Below are 21,565 nucleotides of genomic sequence, written 5' to 3' on the forward strand. Positions count from 1 at the left end.
CCTTTCCACTTTCTCCCTTCTCATTCAGAATTCTTAAAGATTATTTCCTATTTTCCCCTTTTCCTTTATTATCATCATTATTATTTTGAATCTGCCTATGTCCCTTTGTTGTAGATAAAGCCCAGTCTTGACATGTTAATTGAGCAATGCTGGATTCAATCACACTTCAACCACTTCAATCTGACTTCTATCCTTACCTCCAAAAAAAACAAAAAACAAAAAACCCTCCTGTTTCTGTCAAAGTCAGTAATAACAGAATGTTATTTTATGCAATAAACATTTTTCTCTCATCTTAAATCCACCTCTCAGCAGTATTCAATACTGTTTATTATGCTCATCTTCCTTGCAACACTCCCCTTCTCTTGGTTTTCAAGACACCAAACTTTCCTGATTTCCTCCTAACTTACTGATCATCCTTTTTTAGCCTCTTTCGTTTATTTTACCTCTTCCAAATCTCCAAATGATAACAGGGCATTATTCTGGGTCACAGTAGCCCCCCACTCCGACCCCGCTCTTGCTTCCTATGCAATTACACTCATTTTCAAGGCCTTCTAAATCAGCTTCCAAATTTCTATCATGTGCCCTGATCTCTCCTGAGGCTCCTGGCTTTATACACCCAGTTGTCTGTACTTAACATCATCACTTACATATCCCTTATAAAAAATCCCGAACTCAATTGGTATGAGACAGAAGAATGCTTCACTCACCTTGCCAAAATCTGTTCTTGTAGGTCTTGGTAACAGATATCACCACTGACCAGTTGCTCAAGCCAGAAATCTGGGCATTATATAACTTCATTCCTCCCTTTCTTTCATAAATTTAATTCATTAGCAAAGGCAATAAATTCTGTCTTCAACAGAGGTCTTGGATCTATTTTCTCTCCATTTGATACCACCTACCGGGGCAATCTCTCACCTGGACAACAAGTATTTTTTCTTGCTTCTATTCTTAAACTCTATACCTATCCATTCTCCAAATAGCATACAAGGAGTATTTTTAAAGGATAATTCAATCTGCTTATATCTTTAAATAGCTCTCCATTACGCTTGAAAAACAACCAAAACTCCTTAGAAGACTTACAGAACTCTATATGATCAGGCCCCACCCAAACTTTCCAACTTTTAAAGGATAATTCAATCTGTTTATATCTTTAAATAGCTCTCCATTACGCTTGAAAAACAACCAACCAAAACTCCATAGAAGACTTACAGAACTCTATATGATCAGGCCCCACCCAAACTTTCCAACACCTGATGCTATTATCTAGCCTTCATTCATACCTAAATAGTCTGTGATTTCCTAGAACCTGCCTTATAGTCTTCATACTTGTATTTCCACCACCTGCAGTATTCTTCTTTTGTTCTTCACACTGTTAGGTTAGTCTCATTCTTGGTGTTTCAGCTTAAATATCATCTTAAATATTAAGGCATTCCTTAAGCCTTCTTCTTAATAAACTGTTTCACCCTCTATCCATCCCAGTACAATCTAAAACCATATGCTATGTTCTAGATGGCACTGGCATGATCTGTATTTTGTCACTTTTCCCCATTATACTGTAAACCCCATCAGGGCAGAAAGAAAGTCTGTCTTGTTGTTATTACATCCACAGCACTTCGATAGTAAGGTGCTTGAAATATGGAATGAATAAATGGATGAATGAATGAATGAGAAATGAACAAACAAATGAATATGCCAGTACTTAAACTGTCTGCTAACAAAATCAATAGGGCTTATTCCTGGAAAGCCTAAGATCTAAAATAAATAAATAAACATCTAATTTAACTCTTTGTACCTTGTCTAAGCAAGAAATTATAAACAGGAAAACAAATCAAGGTAACTACCACTTGTACTTTCAAATATACTAGTAAGTACTTTCAAATATACTAGTAAGACTAAATAATACATTTTTAGTTACAAATAATCTAAAGAGAAAAACTAAGCCACAGATCAACTTTTACCTTGAATCAGATATAGGTTTGGATGCCTTTCTGCCTTTAATTTTAAATTCATGGGATGTTCCTTCAGGTTCTTTCTCTGCTTTGAAAGCCACATTTGGTGGCACAGGAGGAACACGAATTCGCAACCCAAACAAATGCTTCTTCTTCTTTATTTCTTTCCCAGACATAAACCTAAATTTTTAAAAAAATTAACTAAAAATTTAAAAACTGAACACATATACATGGCAGACCCTAACTCATAACTTTCAGATATAAAGCCTTTACACATGAAAGTCCACCCAATACTACACAACTCACTCTTTCCCTTTGCTTTCCTTGATTCTTATCTGCTCCAGAGCCAAATCCACAGGATATAAGGAGGGAGGGATAGTATCAGAAGGAAGGGAGAAGAGTACATGTCCACTTCCCTTTTTAAAATGTGGCATCTGACTTCTTAAAGGAAGAAGAGTAGAGTAGTGTCTTTTTAGTCCTAACATGTGTTTTCCCATATTTTGGTGTCATCTGTTTAAAAGATGTCCAAAAAGATTTAGGAAAAGAAGAATTATATTTCAGGGTGGATCTGTCAGATCCACTGGTCAGAAAGTAACAAGTGTTATTAGCACTGGTAAAGAGGACCCAGTATGAGAGGTCCAAAAAAATAAAAAGAGTATCTAGTGTATCAGATCTAGAACTGGTAATAACCTGGAGCAGAGAAAGGTTATTTCATTGTGGGTTTAGATCTCTGAAAAATGTGCCCCATAATTCTTTCCCAAAGTCCTCAGGCTCCTTTTTCCAAAACATCCCCACCTACCTTAATTCTACTGGACCCTGCCTAGCCTCAGGAACCACTACACCAAATGGTTGGAATGTTCTTCCACTGCTATGCAGGTTTGAGAAAGGGGAGCTCTCGTTTCTATCAGATTAGCAACAAATGTATTATCTGGTACCCTAGATTGGATTACAGAATTCACATCCCATAAAGTATTTTTACCAGCACAGTAACTGCTCAAGCACTTTATGGCTTTTTGAACTGGCCTAAAGATCTAGCTACTAGTAATTATGACATTTTAAAGGAGAAAACGCCGTCAAGTTCAAAAAAAGCAACTTGTTACAAACAAGTATTTTATAAAATAGCTCAATGGTTGGTTAGAGCCAGCATATACACTTACAAAATTATTTCTATTGAAATTTTTAAATATTTTAAAGAAACGTAGATATGCCTTTAAAAAAAAAAAAAAAGAAAGCCCTATGGAAGAATATATTAAACAATAATCAATTATCAAAAACTTAGTACTAATACTACTTCTCTGTAACTGATGACAATAACGAATCTTAAAACCATAGAAAATCTCAATCATTTTAAAACCAATATTCTCTATAATACTTTCCACTGTTTGCATTTTCCCACCAGCTAAGACTTTATTTTCAGAATACTGTATTATAAAAACAAGTCATTACTGAACATGTTTTTCAACTGAACAGGCCAAATTCCCCTGAGATATTGATATGCCTGCCTCCCATCCACCAGTCCCAGAGGAATGCTCTTCCCTTCTCCAACCCTTGAGAATCACTGCTTTACCTCTGACTGAAAAAGAATAGGACATTAAAAAGCTTTAATGGTTTGTACTAGTTCTAAACACCAATCCCACAATTCTTAAACAATGCCATTATTCCTTATACTTACTAAATGTCTCCCTCATAGGGATACATAAAATAAATCAACTTACATGGTCTTGTAATCATTTAATGCCTCCAGAACATGCTCATATCTTTCAGATTTTGGTGTGTCTGCCAGCTGTGAAGTATCAAGAAACAATTTAACGCACTATAATTTCATCAATTAGTAATATACAGGTGCTAGACAGAGGCAATGTGATGCAGAAGAAAAGTGTACTGACTGGTAAGTCAGAAGATCTAAGTTCTAATTCCACGTCTTCATTGACTAGCTGTATGATCTAAGGCCATTTAACCTCTTAAGACTTGTTTTTTTATCTAGAAAAAGGGAGTAAAAATCTTTCTCTAATTACCTTACTAGTAATTATATGAATCAAATGATATGTCTGAAAGAACTGTAAAATGCAAAACACTACAAAAATGGGATTTTATTAAATTTATTTTAATTCTATAATCTGAGGAAATAATACATTAGAATGACTTTAATATCAACCATATATAGGTTCTAATAGATATTCTAATCGATACTAATAAGTAACAATATAAAATGTAATGAGAAAGATAAAATTTTACTTCCCGATACTTGTAATATTAGCAGAACCCAATAATCTCTATAACATTGAATAATTCTGTGAAACTCAGGGGGGAGGGGGTTATTTCATAAAAGTTATAGACTTTAGCCAGCCCTAAAATTCAAAATGTCTCAGTAATTTCTTATCACAAATCATTTTGAACACTATCCAATTCTAGAAAAGATTATTTTGTTTCAAAAGGGCTTCCTTAAGAGTCATTTCTGCCTCTTCCAAGTTTAAAGACCTAATAGCAAAAAATATAAATTATAAAAGGACCATTTTCAACTCAAGCCACAAAAGCTTTTTTAAAAAATCCAGAATATTACAATTGATTTTCAAGGGTACCACCAGTATACTCTTTACCAATTTAAATTTCCAAACCTCAGAACTGCTTCAGGTAAAAAGATCAAACAAATCTGCCAAATAGAATGTTGGAGGTAGAAGAGACTTATAGAGCCATCTACTTCAATTCTCTTTATTTTACAGATTAGTTAACAGATATAAAGGTTAAATAAAGTGCTCAAATTCACATAGCTGATTAGTGAGAGAGCTAGAATCTGAACACAGGTGATGATAAGTCCTTTCATTCAACATTCACTAAGAGCCCATACTGTGCTAATGTGCTGGGTGCTTTTAGAAAAAAGAAAGAAATGGGACAGTTTTGTGCCCATGCCTCTAAACCATACCATTTCCTCTTAATTTCTGTAGTGTTCAATGACAGAAAATTTTTATTAAAGAAGAAATAACAGAATCAGACCTTAAAGCTTGAAAGACACTCTAGATGTCCATCTAATTCAAAGTTCCAACAATATTGCAATCCCTTTTAATATATAGTACAGATAGTCATTCAACCTTGGTTTAAATATTACCAATGATGAAAGCTGATGAGGTACCCACTGAGGAAGCCCAATCCATAGATGGACAAAACCTTTCTTCCTGGAACTCTTCTTCTATTCCCTCTTTGACAAGACAGTTCTTCAAATATCTGACAGCAGCTATCATGTCTAAGTATAGGATATGTCTAAGTTTAAAATTAAGTTGAAAATTTTTAGCAGCCACATTACATGATTACTTCATATTAAGCTTTGGCTAACTAATTCCAGCTCTTCCTTATCCCTCACCTCCCCATCTCAACTCAAAAATCTTATCAGATAAACTGATCAAATCAAGTATTCGCTATCATACATTGCTTCTTCTGAACTGGTTGGTTATATTTAAGTCTAAAAGCAGAACTTTATAACTGTTGTTAATCTGATTTGGTTTTCAGGTCAATGTTTGAGATAATCTTTTCTCTAGATTCTCTCATTCTTCTAGAATTAGGGGTAGACACAAAGACAGACCTCTGTGGCTCTCCAGGAGACACTCTGTCAAGGTTATTTCCAAGACACTGACTGCTTTTGTTTCTATTATTCAATTGGCTACATATCCATTTAATTTTTACTTTTAAACTTAACCAGTTCAAATTTGAGTATCTAATGTGAAATTCAGTTATACTATGTCTATACTACACCCATAGCATTTGACATACCAGTGTGGTTAACCATATAAAAAAAAAAAAAAAAAACTAGTGTATTTAATATTCTAATAGTGTTTTTCCTTATTGCTTTTTAAATCTTCACAAACCACATCTGAAAAATGTGCTCTACAATTTCTGACAACAAAACTAACTTCTCAAATCTACTCTTTTGCATTTTGAAAAGTACAATGAACTCTTTTTTTGGTACTTCCTCTCTATGGTTCTCAGAAATTTTACCTGTAAGTTCCTTTGGCACTCCAAAACTATTTTGCATAGAAGTATTAATTTCAACTGGCATTATGGGGCCAAGGATCTCCTTTCTGTATTTTGAAGACTCTAAGTACAGATATTACAGTTTAAATCAAATAACCTGTACTAAAAGAGTATCATGTTGTATGTTGACCACCTGACCATGAGATTTATAATTTATACTGCTAACATAATAACCATTTTTTTTTCATAATAACCATTTTTGTTCCTCCCGTCACAGACATTAATCTCACACTAAGCTTTTACTTTCAGGGTTGTAAATTCTGTATAGACAAAAATGCTATTCAGTATAGTTAAAACTCTTCCTGTCAATAAAATATACCTTTAAATCACCAAGTTTGAATTCCATGCTGCCAAGGCTTAAGTATGCAAAAACAGATGAAGTCATCTGTTTGCCAACCTATATGCTGCATATTAATATGAAACACACAAAGTCTCAAGTATTATTAATACACACCTCTATTACACATTTTTTCTCTAGCCAAAACATCATTTCTGCTATAGTATTTCATTTAAGTTTTATCAATGCCTTTCTCCCTTACATCCTTCAAAAGGTAGCAATACACTACTCTGCTATGAATCTTTGAGGTTTAAAATTTAAGATTACCGTTAACAGAAAAGTAGGCTCCCCTTACAGAATCAGGATTTCAGATCACATTAGGAATTAAGGACAAATGATAATAAGCAGATTCCAAAGTATGAATATCTCACTTTAACTCCTAAAAGCAATTTGGTACAACTGTTAATTCCTCAATCTAAATAAAAACCTTAAGCAAAATTTATTTGGGATCTCAAATGTTGCATTACATACTTTTACTATCTCCAAGAAAATATTACAAAACAATAGTTTCTCAAATAGCTACAGTCTATACAAGGAATCAGTTACAAAGATGTAAAAGAAAACAAAATCATATAAGGAAACATGATATAGAACTATCATTATATTCCAATATGTCCTAGAAATTTCAGCTTCTCTTCACAATCTCAAAATAGCCAACTAAGAAAAAAAGTTATACATAAATGTTAAATTTGCCTTTCAGTATGAAAGGATATACTCTCCAAAAAGTTTAATATTTTTGAAACTTTTGTTATAAAAGAAGTCATAGTATTTTCTCTTACCAAAAACAAAGCACAAAACACTAAATGGATACTACTGATTCAATTAAAATTGCTCCAACTAACTAGAAATAGAAATAAGTATTTATGAAGCTTCCAAAATAACATAGTTACCATTAAATTTTGACCAGCTCAAATTAAGTCCTAATTCAGCTCAGAAATGATAAATATAAGTGCCTCCATATGACTAGTGTGTCCACATGTATTCTTAACCAAAATGCCATAAAAATTTCAATCAACTTCTCAAGTCATCCTTTACCCACATGGGGGAAGAAACTCCACATTTAAGAGAGAGCAAAATCATAACTATTTTTCTGTATTGTTTCATCTTTGAAGAGAAACTTCTAGAGCAAGTGTCTATATCATATAATCTAAGTATATATAGTAAGAACTAATGGTCAAAATGACACTCAAGTACTCATTTAACCAACAATATACTTAACATACAGTATTTCCCATGTTTTAAAAGTAATTAAAGGTACTTTAAAAAAGATTTTTAACATAAAAAGATTTTTGAACAAAAAGTTTTATAAACCTAAGTCTGGACTAGTGACAAAACTCAATTTGCAATTCAATTTCAGTTAACCAAAGACATACTATTTTAATAATCTAGAATAATCCACTATTTGTATTACCTTTGATTCTATTATCACAAACATTTAAAAGTAAGCTAAATGAAAATTACTGAATAAATGCTACAGGCTGGTATAAATTTTATGGTCTCATTATTAAAATCACACTCTCAAAACCAATTATAATGACAATATAAATATATAAAAGATTAATACAGAGGATTAAAAGCTAACTTCTATCTGTAAATATCTGAAGATGGAATGACTAAGTTTGAATATTTTCTTTTTTTAATGCAGAGAAAAAGCAATCAGAAATGATTAGAAAATCATTTGTTCTGATAATAAAATTTTTTTTTAGATTTTATTTATTCATTCATGAGAGACACACTGAGAGAGAAAGAGGCAGACACAAGCAGAGGGAGAAGCAGGCTCCATGCAGGGAGTCCAAAGTGGGACTCGATCCTGGGACTGTGGGATCACGCCCTGAGCCAAAGGCAGGTGCTCAACTGCTGAGCCACCCAGTGTCCCTCTGATAATAAATTTGATGGCTCCAAAAAAATGGAAACACTCCTCAGAAAAGTAAAACTTCTCCACTGTAAAGTTTAAAGAGTATAATGTTCTTAATTTTTTAATTTAAAAAAATTCCCTATTAGCAATAAGAAATAGAAATTTATTTCTAGGACATTATTACATAAGCTAAAGAAAATGAAAATTTATCTACTAGTGAATTTTTTCTGATGTACAGCTAGAACTGAGAATCCTGAGATTCATAACCTGAATTCCTTTCTTTGAAACAGACTGATTTTTGTTTTTTATTTTCAGTCTCTTGAGTAAAATCTAAATAGCATTTTTAATAAGATAGTATTTGAAATAAAATAACTTGAGTCTTTATATGTGTGCCCACCATCTACATGAAGTAACTACGATAGAATTTAATGTGAACCATAAAATATACTAAGACTATAGATGTATCTGCATATGAAGTGCTAAAAGAACCATGGCAAAAAAGAAAGCATTTTTAAAAAGAATATATTAAAGCATTATATAATAAGATGACTATAATGAACACTACAGTTATTAGTGCCTTATATTTACTTTTTTCTTTTATTACTAATCGTTTATTAAAATTTATCAATTTTGTTAGTCACTTGTTCTCTCAAATTTCATCCAGAAAAAGCATGTAACAGAAAAGAATGTTCTATTTCTAACTTAAAACACTCAAAACATCTTAACTCAATTAATTTTAATATCTTTGATTTTAAAAATATTATTTTTAAGTATTCTACAAGTGTTTGATTTATATTTTACGTAGCTGATCTACCACCAACTTTTAAATGTGCATTATTTGCTCTCCCTGATGCCCTGTAAACCCGATATCCTATTTGACAAGAACTTTTTATAAACTGCCCCAAATAACCCAAAACAACCCAAAAATCCCTGATATCCTATTTGACAAGAACTTTTTATAAACTGTCCCATGTCTAAAAGCTACAAAAAACAGAAATTCCTCCTAAATTTCACATTAGTTTATACCTCAAAAAGTAATGTGACTAAAATTCACACATCTAATTCCACATACTATAAAACAAAATTTTTATTTAAGCTAAGAGTAGTTAGGGGCACCTGGTGGCTCAGTCAAAACATATGACTCTTCATTTCAGCTCAGGTCATGATCTCAGGATCGTGAGATGGAGCCCAAGATGGCATTGGGCTCTACAGTAGGCATGGAACTTGCTAAAATTCTCTCTCTGCCCTCCTCCTACCCTTCCCCATCATTCCTACGCTCTCTAAAGGAAAAACAAAACATTAAGCTAAGAGTAGTTAATATCCATATTTTAATAATCCTAAAAATGCTAAAAACAAGGTAGCTATTAAAGTCACTTTCTGCTTTGTGCTCATCTATGGTTTCAAAATCTTCTTCAATGAATATGCATTAACTTTTATATTGCTTTTTCTAAAAGACTCTGTAAACCAGCATATGTGATTAGACTTCGCAAATGAAAAGCAGAATGAGAGGGATAATCTCCAACTAGGATAGCTTCACTCCCTAACTCACTATTTTACACTATTACTGGGTCCTCCCATTCCTGGAAGTCAAAGATATACATACATATATAAGAGAGTACCAATAAGAGAGGAAAGGAGAGTATTGGTTACATCTCTTAAGCTTATAGAAACTTAGAAAAACAGGAGGAGGAACCAAATGCAAGATATACAATAATTAGGATTTCTCCCTCCCTTCTATCTTTAACTACAACAATTCTCATTTCAGAAAATGGAAGAATCAAGTAATTTTCTTCTTCCTTCTACATTTTTCTCTGAGTCAAGAAACAATAAATGGGAGGATAAGAGGACTAGTCCTGATATCCTCATCAATGTTACTTCACCCTGAACTAAAAATAAAATTCTACTTTAAATGTGTGACTTGTACATGTATCTTAGTTGCTTTTAATAGAAACAAAACAAAACAAAACAAGACATCAAACAGCTAATGAAGTTAACCCTAACTAAGACCACTTACCTCTCCAGGATGTAATCTATCCCAGTTTTCATTAATGTATGTCATAAGTTCAAGTTCAGAATCAAAGTATTTCTTCTTGTGAATAACACTTAGGTTGTAAAGGCATAGGTGTGCTATATCTACCCTGGAATCCAAAAATAATCACAATATACAAAAACAATGTTTTTGGGTTTTGTTAAGAAATCACATTAAAAAAAAATAAAAACAGCAATTAAAAAGTCCAAAGTGAAGTATTTAGGTAACCAAAAGGTCAACAGCATAAGTCATATTCACAATATAATAAAACATCACATGAAAATAACTGGAAAACATTAAATACACTCAGTAGTAAATATAAAGTAAAAAATATCTGAATAATTACTTCAAATACATTCAAAGAGGAAGTAACTATATGAAAAAATAACTTAAAATAAAAAATTTTGTATTTCACTTACATATAAGCCTTACAACAGATCATACTTTAACACTTTATCTGATTCATGTGTTAAATCTTATCTTTTCCTAAAATACATTAAGCATTTAATAAAAATTCCTAAGTATTTACTATAAGCATTTTATCAGTAAATCTCCAAAATTCATCAAACTTCCCATACCCAAGAATTACACCAAAGCAGAAACTGGCATATTAGGTATAAGACCTCTCTCCTCTATTGTATGCTATTCTGACGACCCAAAAGAATTAAAAACATGAATAAGAATTTAAGAATCTAAAAAATATGTAAAGCTACATTTTATGCATTAGAAAATAACTGGCTTTATTATTTTAGCAAGATGACTAGATAATCTTTAGTGAAATGACATCAGATTTAAGGATAAATAAAAGAAATAAAGACAGGCATAAAGAAAAGCGATTTTTTATTTAAACCAAGTTACTGTATACAGAATGTTTCACCCTGTAGGTTTAAGAACATGGCCCTTTACTGCTCCTTAACAGAAATGTCCATACTTACCACTGTAATGGTAGACGTTTGAGGTATTCTGGTCCAGAACTGCAGACAGAGCAAATAAACGTATAAAACCTAAGGAAAAAAGAAAAGCTGTATGTTGAATAATCAAGGGTATACATAAATTATCCAACAGTTAAAACTAATATTCAGCAGGTACATATCCTACAATAGTTGTGTGATACACAAAGTATAATTTGAATTATGATATTGTGATTTAAAGTTTTCCAGTAACAACAGATGAAATAGTTCATAATGGGGGGGGGGGGGGGCAAAGGCAGTATTTTTTACCCATTAGACATTCAGAGTTCACATACAGACTCATACACAGGTATAGTTTACTAATGGTTTGTGTGCACCATGAATTGCAAATAGCAGCCCCCATATACAATGTTATATTCAATGCTCTAAACAATCTGGTAAAATAAAAGGAGATAAGCTGATCTTCCGAAGTTCTGAAGGATAGTAAGCAGCATAAGCAGCATTTAAACCCAGATTTTTACACCAAGTTCAGTGCCCTTTCATTTTTCTTCCTAGAGCCCTCTACTATTCCACTTTCTCCTAATCCAGAAAGTACAGTGGGTCTGCTTTTGTAAAATCTTTAGATCGAAGGTGTAAATTTTGTACCAAAATTCTGTGGCCTTTTCCAATTTTCTGTCATAGGATCCATTTGAGGTTCTTTAAAGGAAGGTACCAATGGGAATAGTTTAGAGCATTGTGGGGCAATAGGAATAAATATAATCACTGATCAAATACTTAAAATTGTTCTGGAATAACATCTAAAAGCACAAAAATTATTTGTATTTAAAATTATGCATAATTCTAGTATATCATTCAGTATTTTCCCTCTAAGGTGACTCCTTAAAAAAAAATTTAAAAAATAAGGTGACTCTGCAAATCACCGCTGCAATGACATTTAGAAATCTGAAACTGCGGGATCCCTGGGTGGCGCAGCGGTTTGGCGCCTGCCTTTGGCCCGGGGCGCGATCCTGGAGGCCTGGGATGGAGTCCCACGTCGGGCACCCTGCATGGAGCCTGCTTCTCCCTCTGCCTGTGTCTCTGCCTCTCTGTCTCTCTCTGTGTGACTATCATGAATAAATAAATAAAATCTTTAAAAAAAAAAAAAAAAAGAAATCTGAAACTGCAAACATAACTACAGTATAAAAGCTAAAAAAAAAATTTTTTTAAGTCAATTGGTAAAGGTCAAATACCCTTCTCACCTGTCTCCAAATAGCATTGGCTTTTGAAGGCATTGCACACAAGCCTCATGAAACCACTGCTTACATTTGCAGCATTGTAGCATCTTTAAATACCAGCTATAACAAGAGAGTTAAGGTTAAAATTACTACCTTTGGAAATAAACTTTTAAAAACAAAACCAAACCAAAAGTTGCATTATAACAAAATAGTTCTGATTACACTATGACATTTTTGCTATAGTTAGCATTAAATTTTTTCTTTCCCAAAAAGGCTACTGATGAATGATTTCACCCCTCTTTTCTTATCCACGAAGATTTATATAAGCTCTTTAAAGATACATGTACTATTTCCAGTCAACAAATGCCTGGTTCCTACACTAGTAAAGAATCTCAAAAAACAACCTAGGATTTTTTTTCACATTAACTCTCTACACTGAATAAGGGAGATTAGTTTCAGAAGTTACTGATGTATGCAGCTACTTGCCCCATATACCAAATAGTCACAGGCAGCTTTGTTTCTTCAGTGTTTCCATTATTTTTGTCCATTATGATGAGAAGGAATAAGAATAGGAATTTAATAAATTTGGTTAACAAAATTGTAAGTCTAATCAAAGACTCTACCAAATGTAAAGGCTTTGTGGCAGGTTTTGTTCTTTTTCAGATAGCTGAAGAAGCTAAGAAAACCGAATCTCTAGCCTAAGGATATCGTCTATTTTCAGCTAGTATATGGTTTTGATATACTGATATCTTTGCCACCCAAATAATGCCTTTTCTTCCAATAATTATTTTGCTCAACAAGTGAGTACCCCATTAACTGTAAGCCATATGTACACAAAGACAAGAAGACTGATATTAAGTAAGGTTATTCATTCATCAAAAGACTAATAAATACTAATTATGTTCCAGGTACTTAGCTAGGTCCCTGCTAAAGTTAGAGTGGCTAGCAATATTAAACACAGTTCATGTGGTCATGGTATTTAAAGAACAACAAATGATCCACCTCATAAAATGCCTATGACAACTTCCACCAATTTTGAGCAATACTTTAAACTAAATGGCAGGTGTAAACTGAGTAAAGGAAATGATCACTCTCTATCATTATTCACTGTATCTCCTTTATAAGTGATTAAAGAAACTAGACAAATATTTCTTAAAAATCTGCACATGACCAAAAACTAAGAATTGTTATAAAAATGTTAAATCAAAAAAACTCCATTAAGTACTAAAGATTAAGCAGAATGAAGACCTAAAAATTCATTCATCTATACATTCACTTATTCATGTTTCATCACTGAACAACGTATATCTCAGTCATGGTAAACTTTTAAAGACATTTTCTATCTATGCATTTGAACACGTTAGTGACAATGACTGTCATTTAATGACAATGACTATCCCAGCATTCTCCTAAACAGCACCCTTATCAGGCGCCTGGGTGGTTCAGTTTGTTAAGCATCTGACTTTGGCTCAGGACATCTCTAGGTCCTCAGACTGAGCCCTGCGTCTGGCTTCCTGCTCAATGGGAAGTCTGCTTGTCCCTCTCTCTCTGCCCCTCCTCACCCCTCATTCTCTCTCTGCTGCTCTCTCAAATAAATAAAATCTTTTAAAAAAGTAATTAAATAAATGGCACCCTTGCCTTAAGAGAAACACTGAGTCTGGAAGGAAGAAAGACACAAAAATCCAATAATTACAATCTAAAAGAGTGAAATATAAAATGATTCACTAGTCATTTTTTTTAAATGTAGTACAAATACATGATGTATGACTTGGCTTAATGAGATTATTAAAAAAAAATTAAGAATTAGAAGTATCAGTTGACCACCACAAACCCAAAATGAGCCAAAAAAAATAAAATGGGACAACTCAAGAGAAATAATATGTACAATCTTTCCTTAAACAACAGAAGTATACCGTTCTGAACTCTAACAGCTCAATTATATTCTAAGGCTATTCTTAGAAACACTGTATTTTCTAATCATAACACCGTATTTCAAGATTAACTTTCAAAAACTGGAGAGCAACAAAGACAGAGGTTAGATGTCATGTTGCAAAGAATGTTTGATCATAATGGAGATTTTAACCTGGAAAAAAAACTATTGGTACGAATCATGAGAGTAGGAAATATGATTGCTCGATTGAAATATTTTAAGAGTTACCTCCTAAGAAAGATAAGATGTACCCATTTAGTTCCAAAGAGCAAAAGTAGGACCAGTGACCAGCAGTTAAAGATAAATTTCTAAACATTCTTAGACTCATTTATTTAGCTCATATTCCATGATAAAGATGACTATAACTATGGCCTCTAATTTTCTCCCCTAATTTTCTTTATTGATATTTTCATGCATTTACAATTCACTACCATTCTCACACCACAATCAATAACAAAAATAAAGAATATAAACAAAAATCACTTAAGGGGCATAAAATAACTATTTACTTACTCTCCAGGGCCTCCACAATAGCAATAACATTGCTGGACATTGGTTTTATGACCTGCATCCCATTCAAGGTCTGCCACACTATAGGGTAATGTCTGCTTCATGACTTGCAATGCTTTGGCATTTGGTCCTTTCTTAAGCGCACCACCCCTCTATATTAGAGGGAAAAAGTTATTTAAATGAATGAAGGATAAAATTTTAAATACAATTCTTTAACATAAAAATGATTCTGAAACTTCCGAAGAAATTTCCATTCTAAATTTCTTACCATATCACAGACTGTTTGACTAATAATAATCTTTATTTTGTCTTTCAAATTATTGCCCCAATTCCAAGACCACTCACTATCAGAAAATAAGTGCAAGGATAGCTGCAAGTCACTTAAGCATCATTAGTCAAACAATAAGCATCACCTCTTTCTACCCAGCATTGATTGCTCATTTCAGTCACATAAACTTTGAACATACACAATCATTACGTTGAGAATGCCTTACAAATTCCATTTAGGGCTTTAGCCCAAAACACTTAAAAGATACCTTTGTTGTTGTTGCAAAAACACACTGTCGACAGAGCCATTTTTCATCTGAATCAATCACACTGGAATCAATATGAGGTGTGTGACACAACTGATGATATCCTTAATATCAAAAAAAGCATAAAGCAAATTCTATTTTATTAATAAATACTGCAACACAATTTCAAAAAGGCATTTCAGTACTCTTCGCCTACATTAATATATTTACAATTGATGAATAAATTTATGATAACAGCTTCAAATTATCAATGTAAAGTATTTTTAATCATTAATTTTCAACAGGAGCATTAAGTAGGTAATAAAGCTTTTCCACAAGATTAAAGGAAATAAAGGTTTACCTTGGCCACACTTATCACAAATAACCATTTCATTGGGAGCTTCTGAATACTCTTCTTGACATATTGTACAGACCATTTCCCCACTACCAGTGGCTCCTAAAATGTTGAAAATATATATTAAAAGACAGTCATAATATAGAAGTATCTCATATAACAAAGCTACTTTTTTGACTCAGTGGGTAGCCCACAATGGCAATATTTATTCACTAGATCATAATGATTTCTTCTCAAGACAAAGTACTATCTATAAAATGCTATCTCTATGCCCCCTCTGTCCCTCCCACTTGAACTTAAGATACCTAACTACCTACATTGATAATTTAACCTGTTTTTACAGCAGAGGGCATAATGCAAACTGCTCTCAGGCAAATCTCTTATCATTCACTTCTAACATTACTACTCCCCTGCTGGACAAGAAGATGGGATGTTTTGTGAACACTCCAACTATTCTCCAGACTACACATCTACCTATATACATATATTCACTTACCCTACACTGCCTACCATCATGAGACTAAAGAAAGAGGGCAAAGAAGATAATGTCAGTGACTTCTTTGTGGATTCAATACATTTCTTTTTATTTACTAACTTATGAAAGAAGCTGAACTCCAATGATTTAATCTCCCATTTCTGAAATCTGGAAATATGGTGTCCAATAGAATATCCTAACAAAATCTCAATGCAACAAACGTCAAGCTGTTTCACAGTTACTAATTGTATTTTTTACCTGAATAGGTAAATTATTTCTTTAGGCATTTTTACTCCAAAAACAATTTTATTATTAAAAAACAAAAACAAAAACAATTGTATTCTACAGAATTTAGAATATGATTTTAACGTTCTAACATCATTATTCCCAGTATCCAAAAACAATTTTATTATTAAAAAACAAAAACAACTGTATTCTACAGAATTTAGAATATGATTTTAATGTTCTAACATCATTATTCCCAGTATTCTCTTCTCATCAATTTCATAGTTAAAGTACACAGTATATTCATTGGTCAACAATAATAAAAATGTACCTTTATGGGCAATCAGCCGGCCAGGTATTGTTAGGCTCTTGACATATATTACTTTGTTTAATTCTAAAATTATTAGAATTTTAGAGTATCTCACTTATAGAGAGGAACTGAGGCTCAGAAAGATAAACTAACCAACCCAAGGACTCTTAGAAAGTATCAAGGCTAGGATTCAAATCCAGATATGCCAGAGTCCATACTCTCTCCACTGTGAGTTCCTTCCTTCTTTTCATTATTTTGTCCTATTTTTTCTATCAAAAGTATTATTCACACTGCTATTTTCAAAATTATAACTTCTAATAGTTGTATAATATTACATCCAGTGGAAATAACCAAATTTACTTTATTACACCTCTACTCTTAGATCTGTAAGTTAACAAATTTTTTATTTGTTCATTTTTTGCAGTTTTTCTTGTCTTTTGGTCTCTCGTCCTCTCACCCTCTCTCTCCCAGGCATTGTTTACTTCTTTGTACACTTGGAAGGACACAGCCTCCATAGCTTCTAAGTTTATGATTCCAGTCAGGAGAGCAACCAGACTGAGCCTGGCACCTCTCAGTCCAAGTCTGCAATTACTGACAGCCCCAGGTTTTGTCTTAGGTATATCAATTTTGTTGTTTTTGTTAAAATAAAACTACAGTAAATACTTTCCACCTACCTTTTCATTTGAATTATTTCTTTTGAATAAACTGCTAGAACTGCATATGCAGTATCGATTAAAGAATATAAAACATTAATGTAATTGTTAAAGTAATATTTAAGATAAAAATTATTTTCACAGAAACCATAATATTGTTAAATTTTAAAATCCTTTTAAATTTGTTTTAACCTATCTCCCTTTTGTAATGCACTTTTCTTTCACTACTAACATGACTATATATTTTTCCTTATTTACATAAAATTTTTAAGAGTCTTACTAGACAGGTGAAATTAATCCAATTTATCAAGTTATTTTGATATATATCTATTGTTAGCAAGTTTCTTACAGAAAGAAAATTACTAAAGCTACTCTCCTACATTGAAATCTGCCATAGTGCAGTATTTAGTTTCACTTGGTCATTCTATAACAATTACATGTGTGCTTTTTGGGTGCTATAAAGAGTTAAATAGGGGTGCCTGGGTGGCACAGTGGGTTTAGCATTGGACTCTTGGTTTAGGCTCAGGTCATGATCCTAGGATCGTGAGTCTGAGGTCTGCATTGGGTCCTATGCTCAGCACAGAGTCTGCCTGAGTTTCTCTCTCTCTCTCATTCTGTCCCTTTCCCCTATGAATGGGCACACACTCTCTCTCTCAAATAAATAAAAAAAAAAATTTTTTAAAGGGTTAAATAGCTAAGGAGTGATCCTTTTTTTCTTTTCAATTCTAAGGATAATAATTTTTAAAAAGCCAGTCAGCAAAAACAATCACAGACCACTTAGCTGATAAACTGGGTGCAACACATATTGGACAGTACTTCTTACTGTAACAACTTTCTATATGTACTACTGACATTTTTCTTCCTGTCTGGAAGGAAGGAGTAGAGAGAGGGAAGAAAGGAGACAGAAAGATCTATTTTTAACCTGCAAGAACCCTGAAAAGTTGAGAGAGTCACATAACTAACAGGGGAACAGAAGCAGTATAACATGTTTCAGTCCTACCACAGAGAAAAACTGAAGTTTACAAACTAAGAAAGAAAAAATTCTGTATGCAGGGTAACAAGACCTGCTCAGTATCACTACTGTTGGAGAACTATCCTCCTATCCCTTTCCTCATTGACTCAATTTCAGGTTCAAAACATATTTTCAGTACTTTAAACTGATTAGTCTTAAAAACTATAAAAAATTTGTCTTAAAAGACATTTTACTAGAGTTACGAGCTATTGAGTTCCCCAGCAAAGCCTGAGTACCAAACTATGTATATGGTAATTAGAAATTCTAATTCTTTTACCAAAACTTTCTTAGTCTTTAAAAAAATTATGAAATGAAGAAATAGAACACAGTAGTAACCTACCACAGAGTTCCACTTGGGATTCAAATTAAAAACCCAAGCACTAAGTACTTTAGAAAGATATCCAACCTTCAGGGAAAGAAAATTTACGTCTCCTTTCTACAAGATATGAAACACAGGTCTTATCGCAATTAAAAAAAAAAAAGTGGGGGTTTGGTATACAACTAAAATATTTAGATTTTTTTAAAAAAGATTTTATTTACTTATTCATGAGAGATAGAGAGAGAGAGAGAAGCAGAGACACAGGCAAAGGGAGAAGCAGGCTCCATGCAGGGAGCCCGACACGGGACTCGATCTCGGGTCTCCAGGATCACACCCTGGGCTGAAAGCAGCACTAAACCACTGAGCCACCCGGGCTGCCCAATACTTAGATTTTTAATAATCATAATTTATAAATCACTTTTCATGAAATATCTAGAATAACACGTTTATATGGCAGATTCAAAGGGCATACGTAATTATAGAAATTATTACAATAAAATAGAAAGCATTACAAGAAACATACCTATAACCAAACCAAGTCATACCTGTATTCATTTTTACTTCTACACAAATACAGAATAATTTTCCCATCTAAACATTAAAAATTCTAATTAACCGATCATTTCAAATCATTCTTATTAATGAATACTTCTAATACTCTAAACCTGTTTAAAATACCCTAATTTCCCCCAAAACATCTGGCAAATAGTATGTTCTCAATAAATATTAGCTCTCTGCATTACTTTTACTAATATAAGCAAGTAACAGTTAAATTGAAGCCCAAAGTATTTCCATATCAGTGGCTAAAAATTTTTCTTCAGAGTTATTAGATGGGTCCTAACAATAGTTCATAGATGTGCATCACTGATGCATCTGTTCTTTAGTCTATCACTACTCTAACAAGAATAATCCCTATTCTTACAGGGTCAATGACATAGATTATAACTCCTTGAGGACTGTGAAGAATACATTTTCTCAAAAGTGATTCAGAGTTACTCAATAGAAAATGACAGGCTAAAGGAAATCAAATTTTAGTGTAAATCATGTTCAAGAGAAATAGAAGCACCTGCCTGTTTGAATGTCCTTCCAGAGAACCCAAGATTTAGAACTGTCTTCAAATATGATGAAGCAGCTCTGTTTCAATATGTTTATCTGAAATATAAAGGAATTATGGTGATTTCCTTTTAAGTCAAAAACTAAGTTTTGAAGTTAAATTTATAATTCAAAATTATTAAAAGTTTACTGCAAAAAAAAAACAGCAAAAGATATATAAAGGTAACTTGCCTTTTTGATAGTTCCAAGATAAAACAAGCCATCTGACCATCTAGCTAGGACATCCTGACCCTCTTCAAATTTACATGCTGGCTTTTTGACTTTATGTCCATCCTGTAAAGACAGCTTGGTCAAGGATGTTGGGGTCTTTTGGTTTCGACGTAAAGGAGACCGCTTGTGGACCAGTGAATTACCTGCCCCTGTAGAGTCTCTGTTTAGGAAGTAAAAGACCATACATAAGATTAACTTACTTATAGAGCTTATTTATGATATGCTTTATATATTAATCAAAAATTTTGATTTATTAAGAACCTTAAATTGGAGAAAAATATAATAGGTAACCTCAAATCACAAATGCTCTCTAGGAACAAATAACTTTAAAAGAAAATGGTAGATGTTCTCAATATTCATTCAGTGCCTACTTTTACTGAGGCAAGGATTCAGCAACCACTCCAAGATCACACATATTCAGGTCAACTATTATCAATATAACAGCTCTAAACCGAAGTAGGTAAGCCACAGTCTTGAGCAAAGGATGCCTTAAATCTCATGACTGGGTTTAAATAAACTAAAAGAAGTTACATGGCACATTCCATAAGCACATGAGAAAGAATAAAAATGATTAGGCCACACATAGTAAAAACACACTGACCAATGACTTTGGGGTGGTTACATATATTCAATTCATTGGAAGAGTAGTGATGACCTCCTTTCAGGGAACCCTACTGAATTAAGTCTTGTATATTAATGAGAACATGTCCCAAGTCCCTCAAATACAAAGATTAAGAGTTTATAAAAATTAAGAACTACCAATTTCACAAAATCATATTCAAACGAGAGGTATAACATCACTTACATTTTTTAACCAAGACTCCAAAATTGTATCCCAAAAATACATTATAATTTGCATATTAATTATTCCACAAACAGCACAGCATATCCATAGCATAACTACTATCAACTTTTCTCAAAGGTAACAAAGTACTGTTTGTTTTGTTTCACTTTCTTTACTTAGATGCTTTACTAATTAAACATACAACAATGTATAAAACTAGACAGTAACTGAAAAGTAGATAGTATAAAAGTTAAGTAAAAATAAAACAAGTAGGGACCCCTGGGTGGTTCAGCGGTTGAGGGTGTGCCTTTGGCTCAGGGCATGATCCTGAAGTATTGGGATCGAGTCCCACATCAGGCTCCCTCATGGAGTCTGCTTCTCCCTCTGCCTATCTCTGCCTCTCTCTCTTTGTGTCTCTCATGTATAAATAAATAAATAATCTTAAAAAAAGAAACAAACAAGTAGGTGGGACGCCTCGGTGGCTCAGCGGTTGATCAGTTGAACGTTCTGCCTTTGGCCCAGGGTGTGATTCTGGAGTCCCGGGATTGAGTCCCACCATCAGGCTTCCTGCATGGAGCCTGCTTCTCTCTCGCCTATGTGTCTCTCATGAATAAATAAAATCTTTAAAAAATTAACAATAAAAAATAAGTAGGGAAGAAAAAATGTTTCAATAGCTAGGAATTGGAACTACCCTACTGCAATACCTAAGAATACACAAATTCAAGGAAATTCTTGTCATCAGCTTGAACATGGATGAACCTTGAAGACATTTTGCTAAGCAAAATAAGCCAGATAAAAAGAACAAGTATTGTATAATCCCACTTATATGATGTAATTAG

At 33.1% G+C, this 21,565-nt stretch overlaps 1 protein-coding gene across 7 annotated transcripts in view; it reads right to left on the reverse strand.

The window, feature by feature from the left end:
* Nucleotides 1–21,565, reverse strand: part of MTF2 (metal response element binding transcription factor 2) — a 73,120-nt gene that overhangs the window by 18,469 nt on the left and 33,086 nt on the right. For 6 of the 7 annotated variants that reach the window (XR_005361241.1, XM_038541335.1, XM_038541339.1 and 3 more), the window contains 10 exons: nt 19,904–20,102; nt 19,690–19,771; nt 15,632–15,727; nt 15,295–15,395; nt 14,762–14,910; nt 12,343–12,438; nt 11,129–11,197; nt 10,179–10,302; nt 3,665–3,732; nt 1,959–2,129 (listed from right to left, as the gene is read on the reverse strand). Coding sequence is in view for 6 of the 7 variants with exons in the window: in XM_038541339.1 (XP_038397267.1) it covers nt 1,959–2,129; nt 3,665–3,732; nt 10,179–10,302; nt 11,129–11,197; nt 12,343–12,438; nt 14,762–14,910; nt 15,295–15,395; nt 15,632–15,727; nt 19,690–19,771; nt 19,904–20,102 (1,155 nt within the window). In the remaining variant the exon portion in view is untranslated. Of the gene's footprint in view, nt 1–1,958; nt 2,130–3,664; nt 3,733–10,178; nt 10,303–11,128; nt 11,198–12,342; nt 12,439–14,761; nt 14,911–15,294; nt 15,396–15,631; nt 15,728–19,689; nt 19,772–19,903; nt 20,103–21,565 lie in introns of those variants that run through there. The other variant, XM_038541340.1, reaches the window with a different exon arrangement.

This window comes from Canis lupus, chromosome 6 (assembly GCF_011100685.1).
Source record: "Canis lupus familiaris isolate Mischka breed German Shepherd chromosome 6, alternate assembly UU_Cfam_GSD_1.0, whole genome shotgun sequence".
NCBI classification, from domain to species: domain Eukaryota; kingdom Metazoa; phylum Chordata; class Mammalia; order Carnivora; family Canidae; genus Canis; species Canis lupus.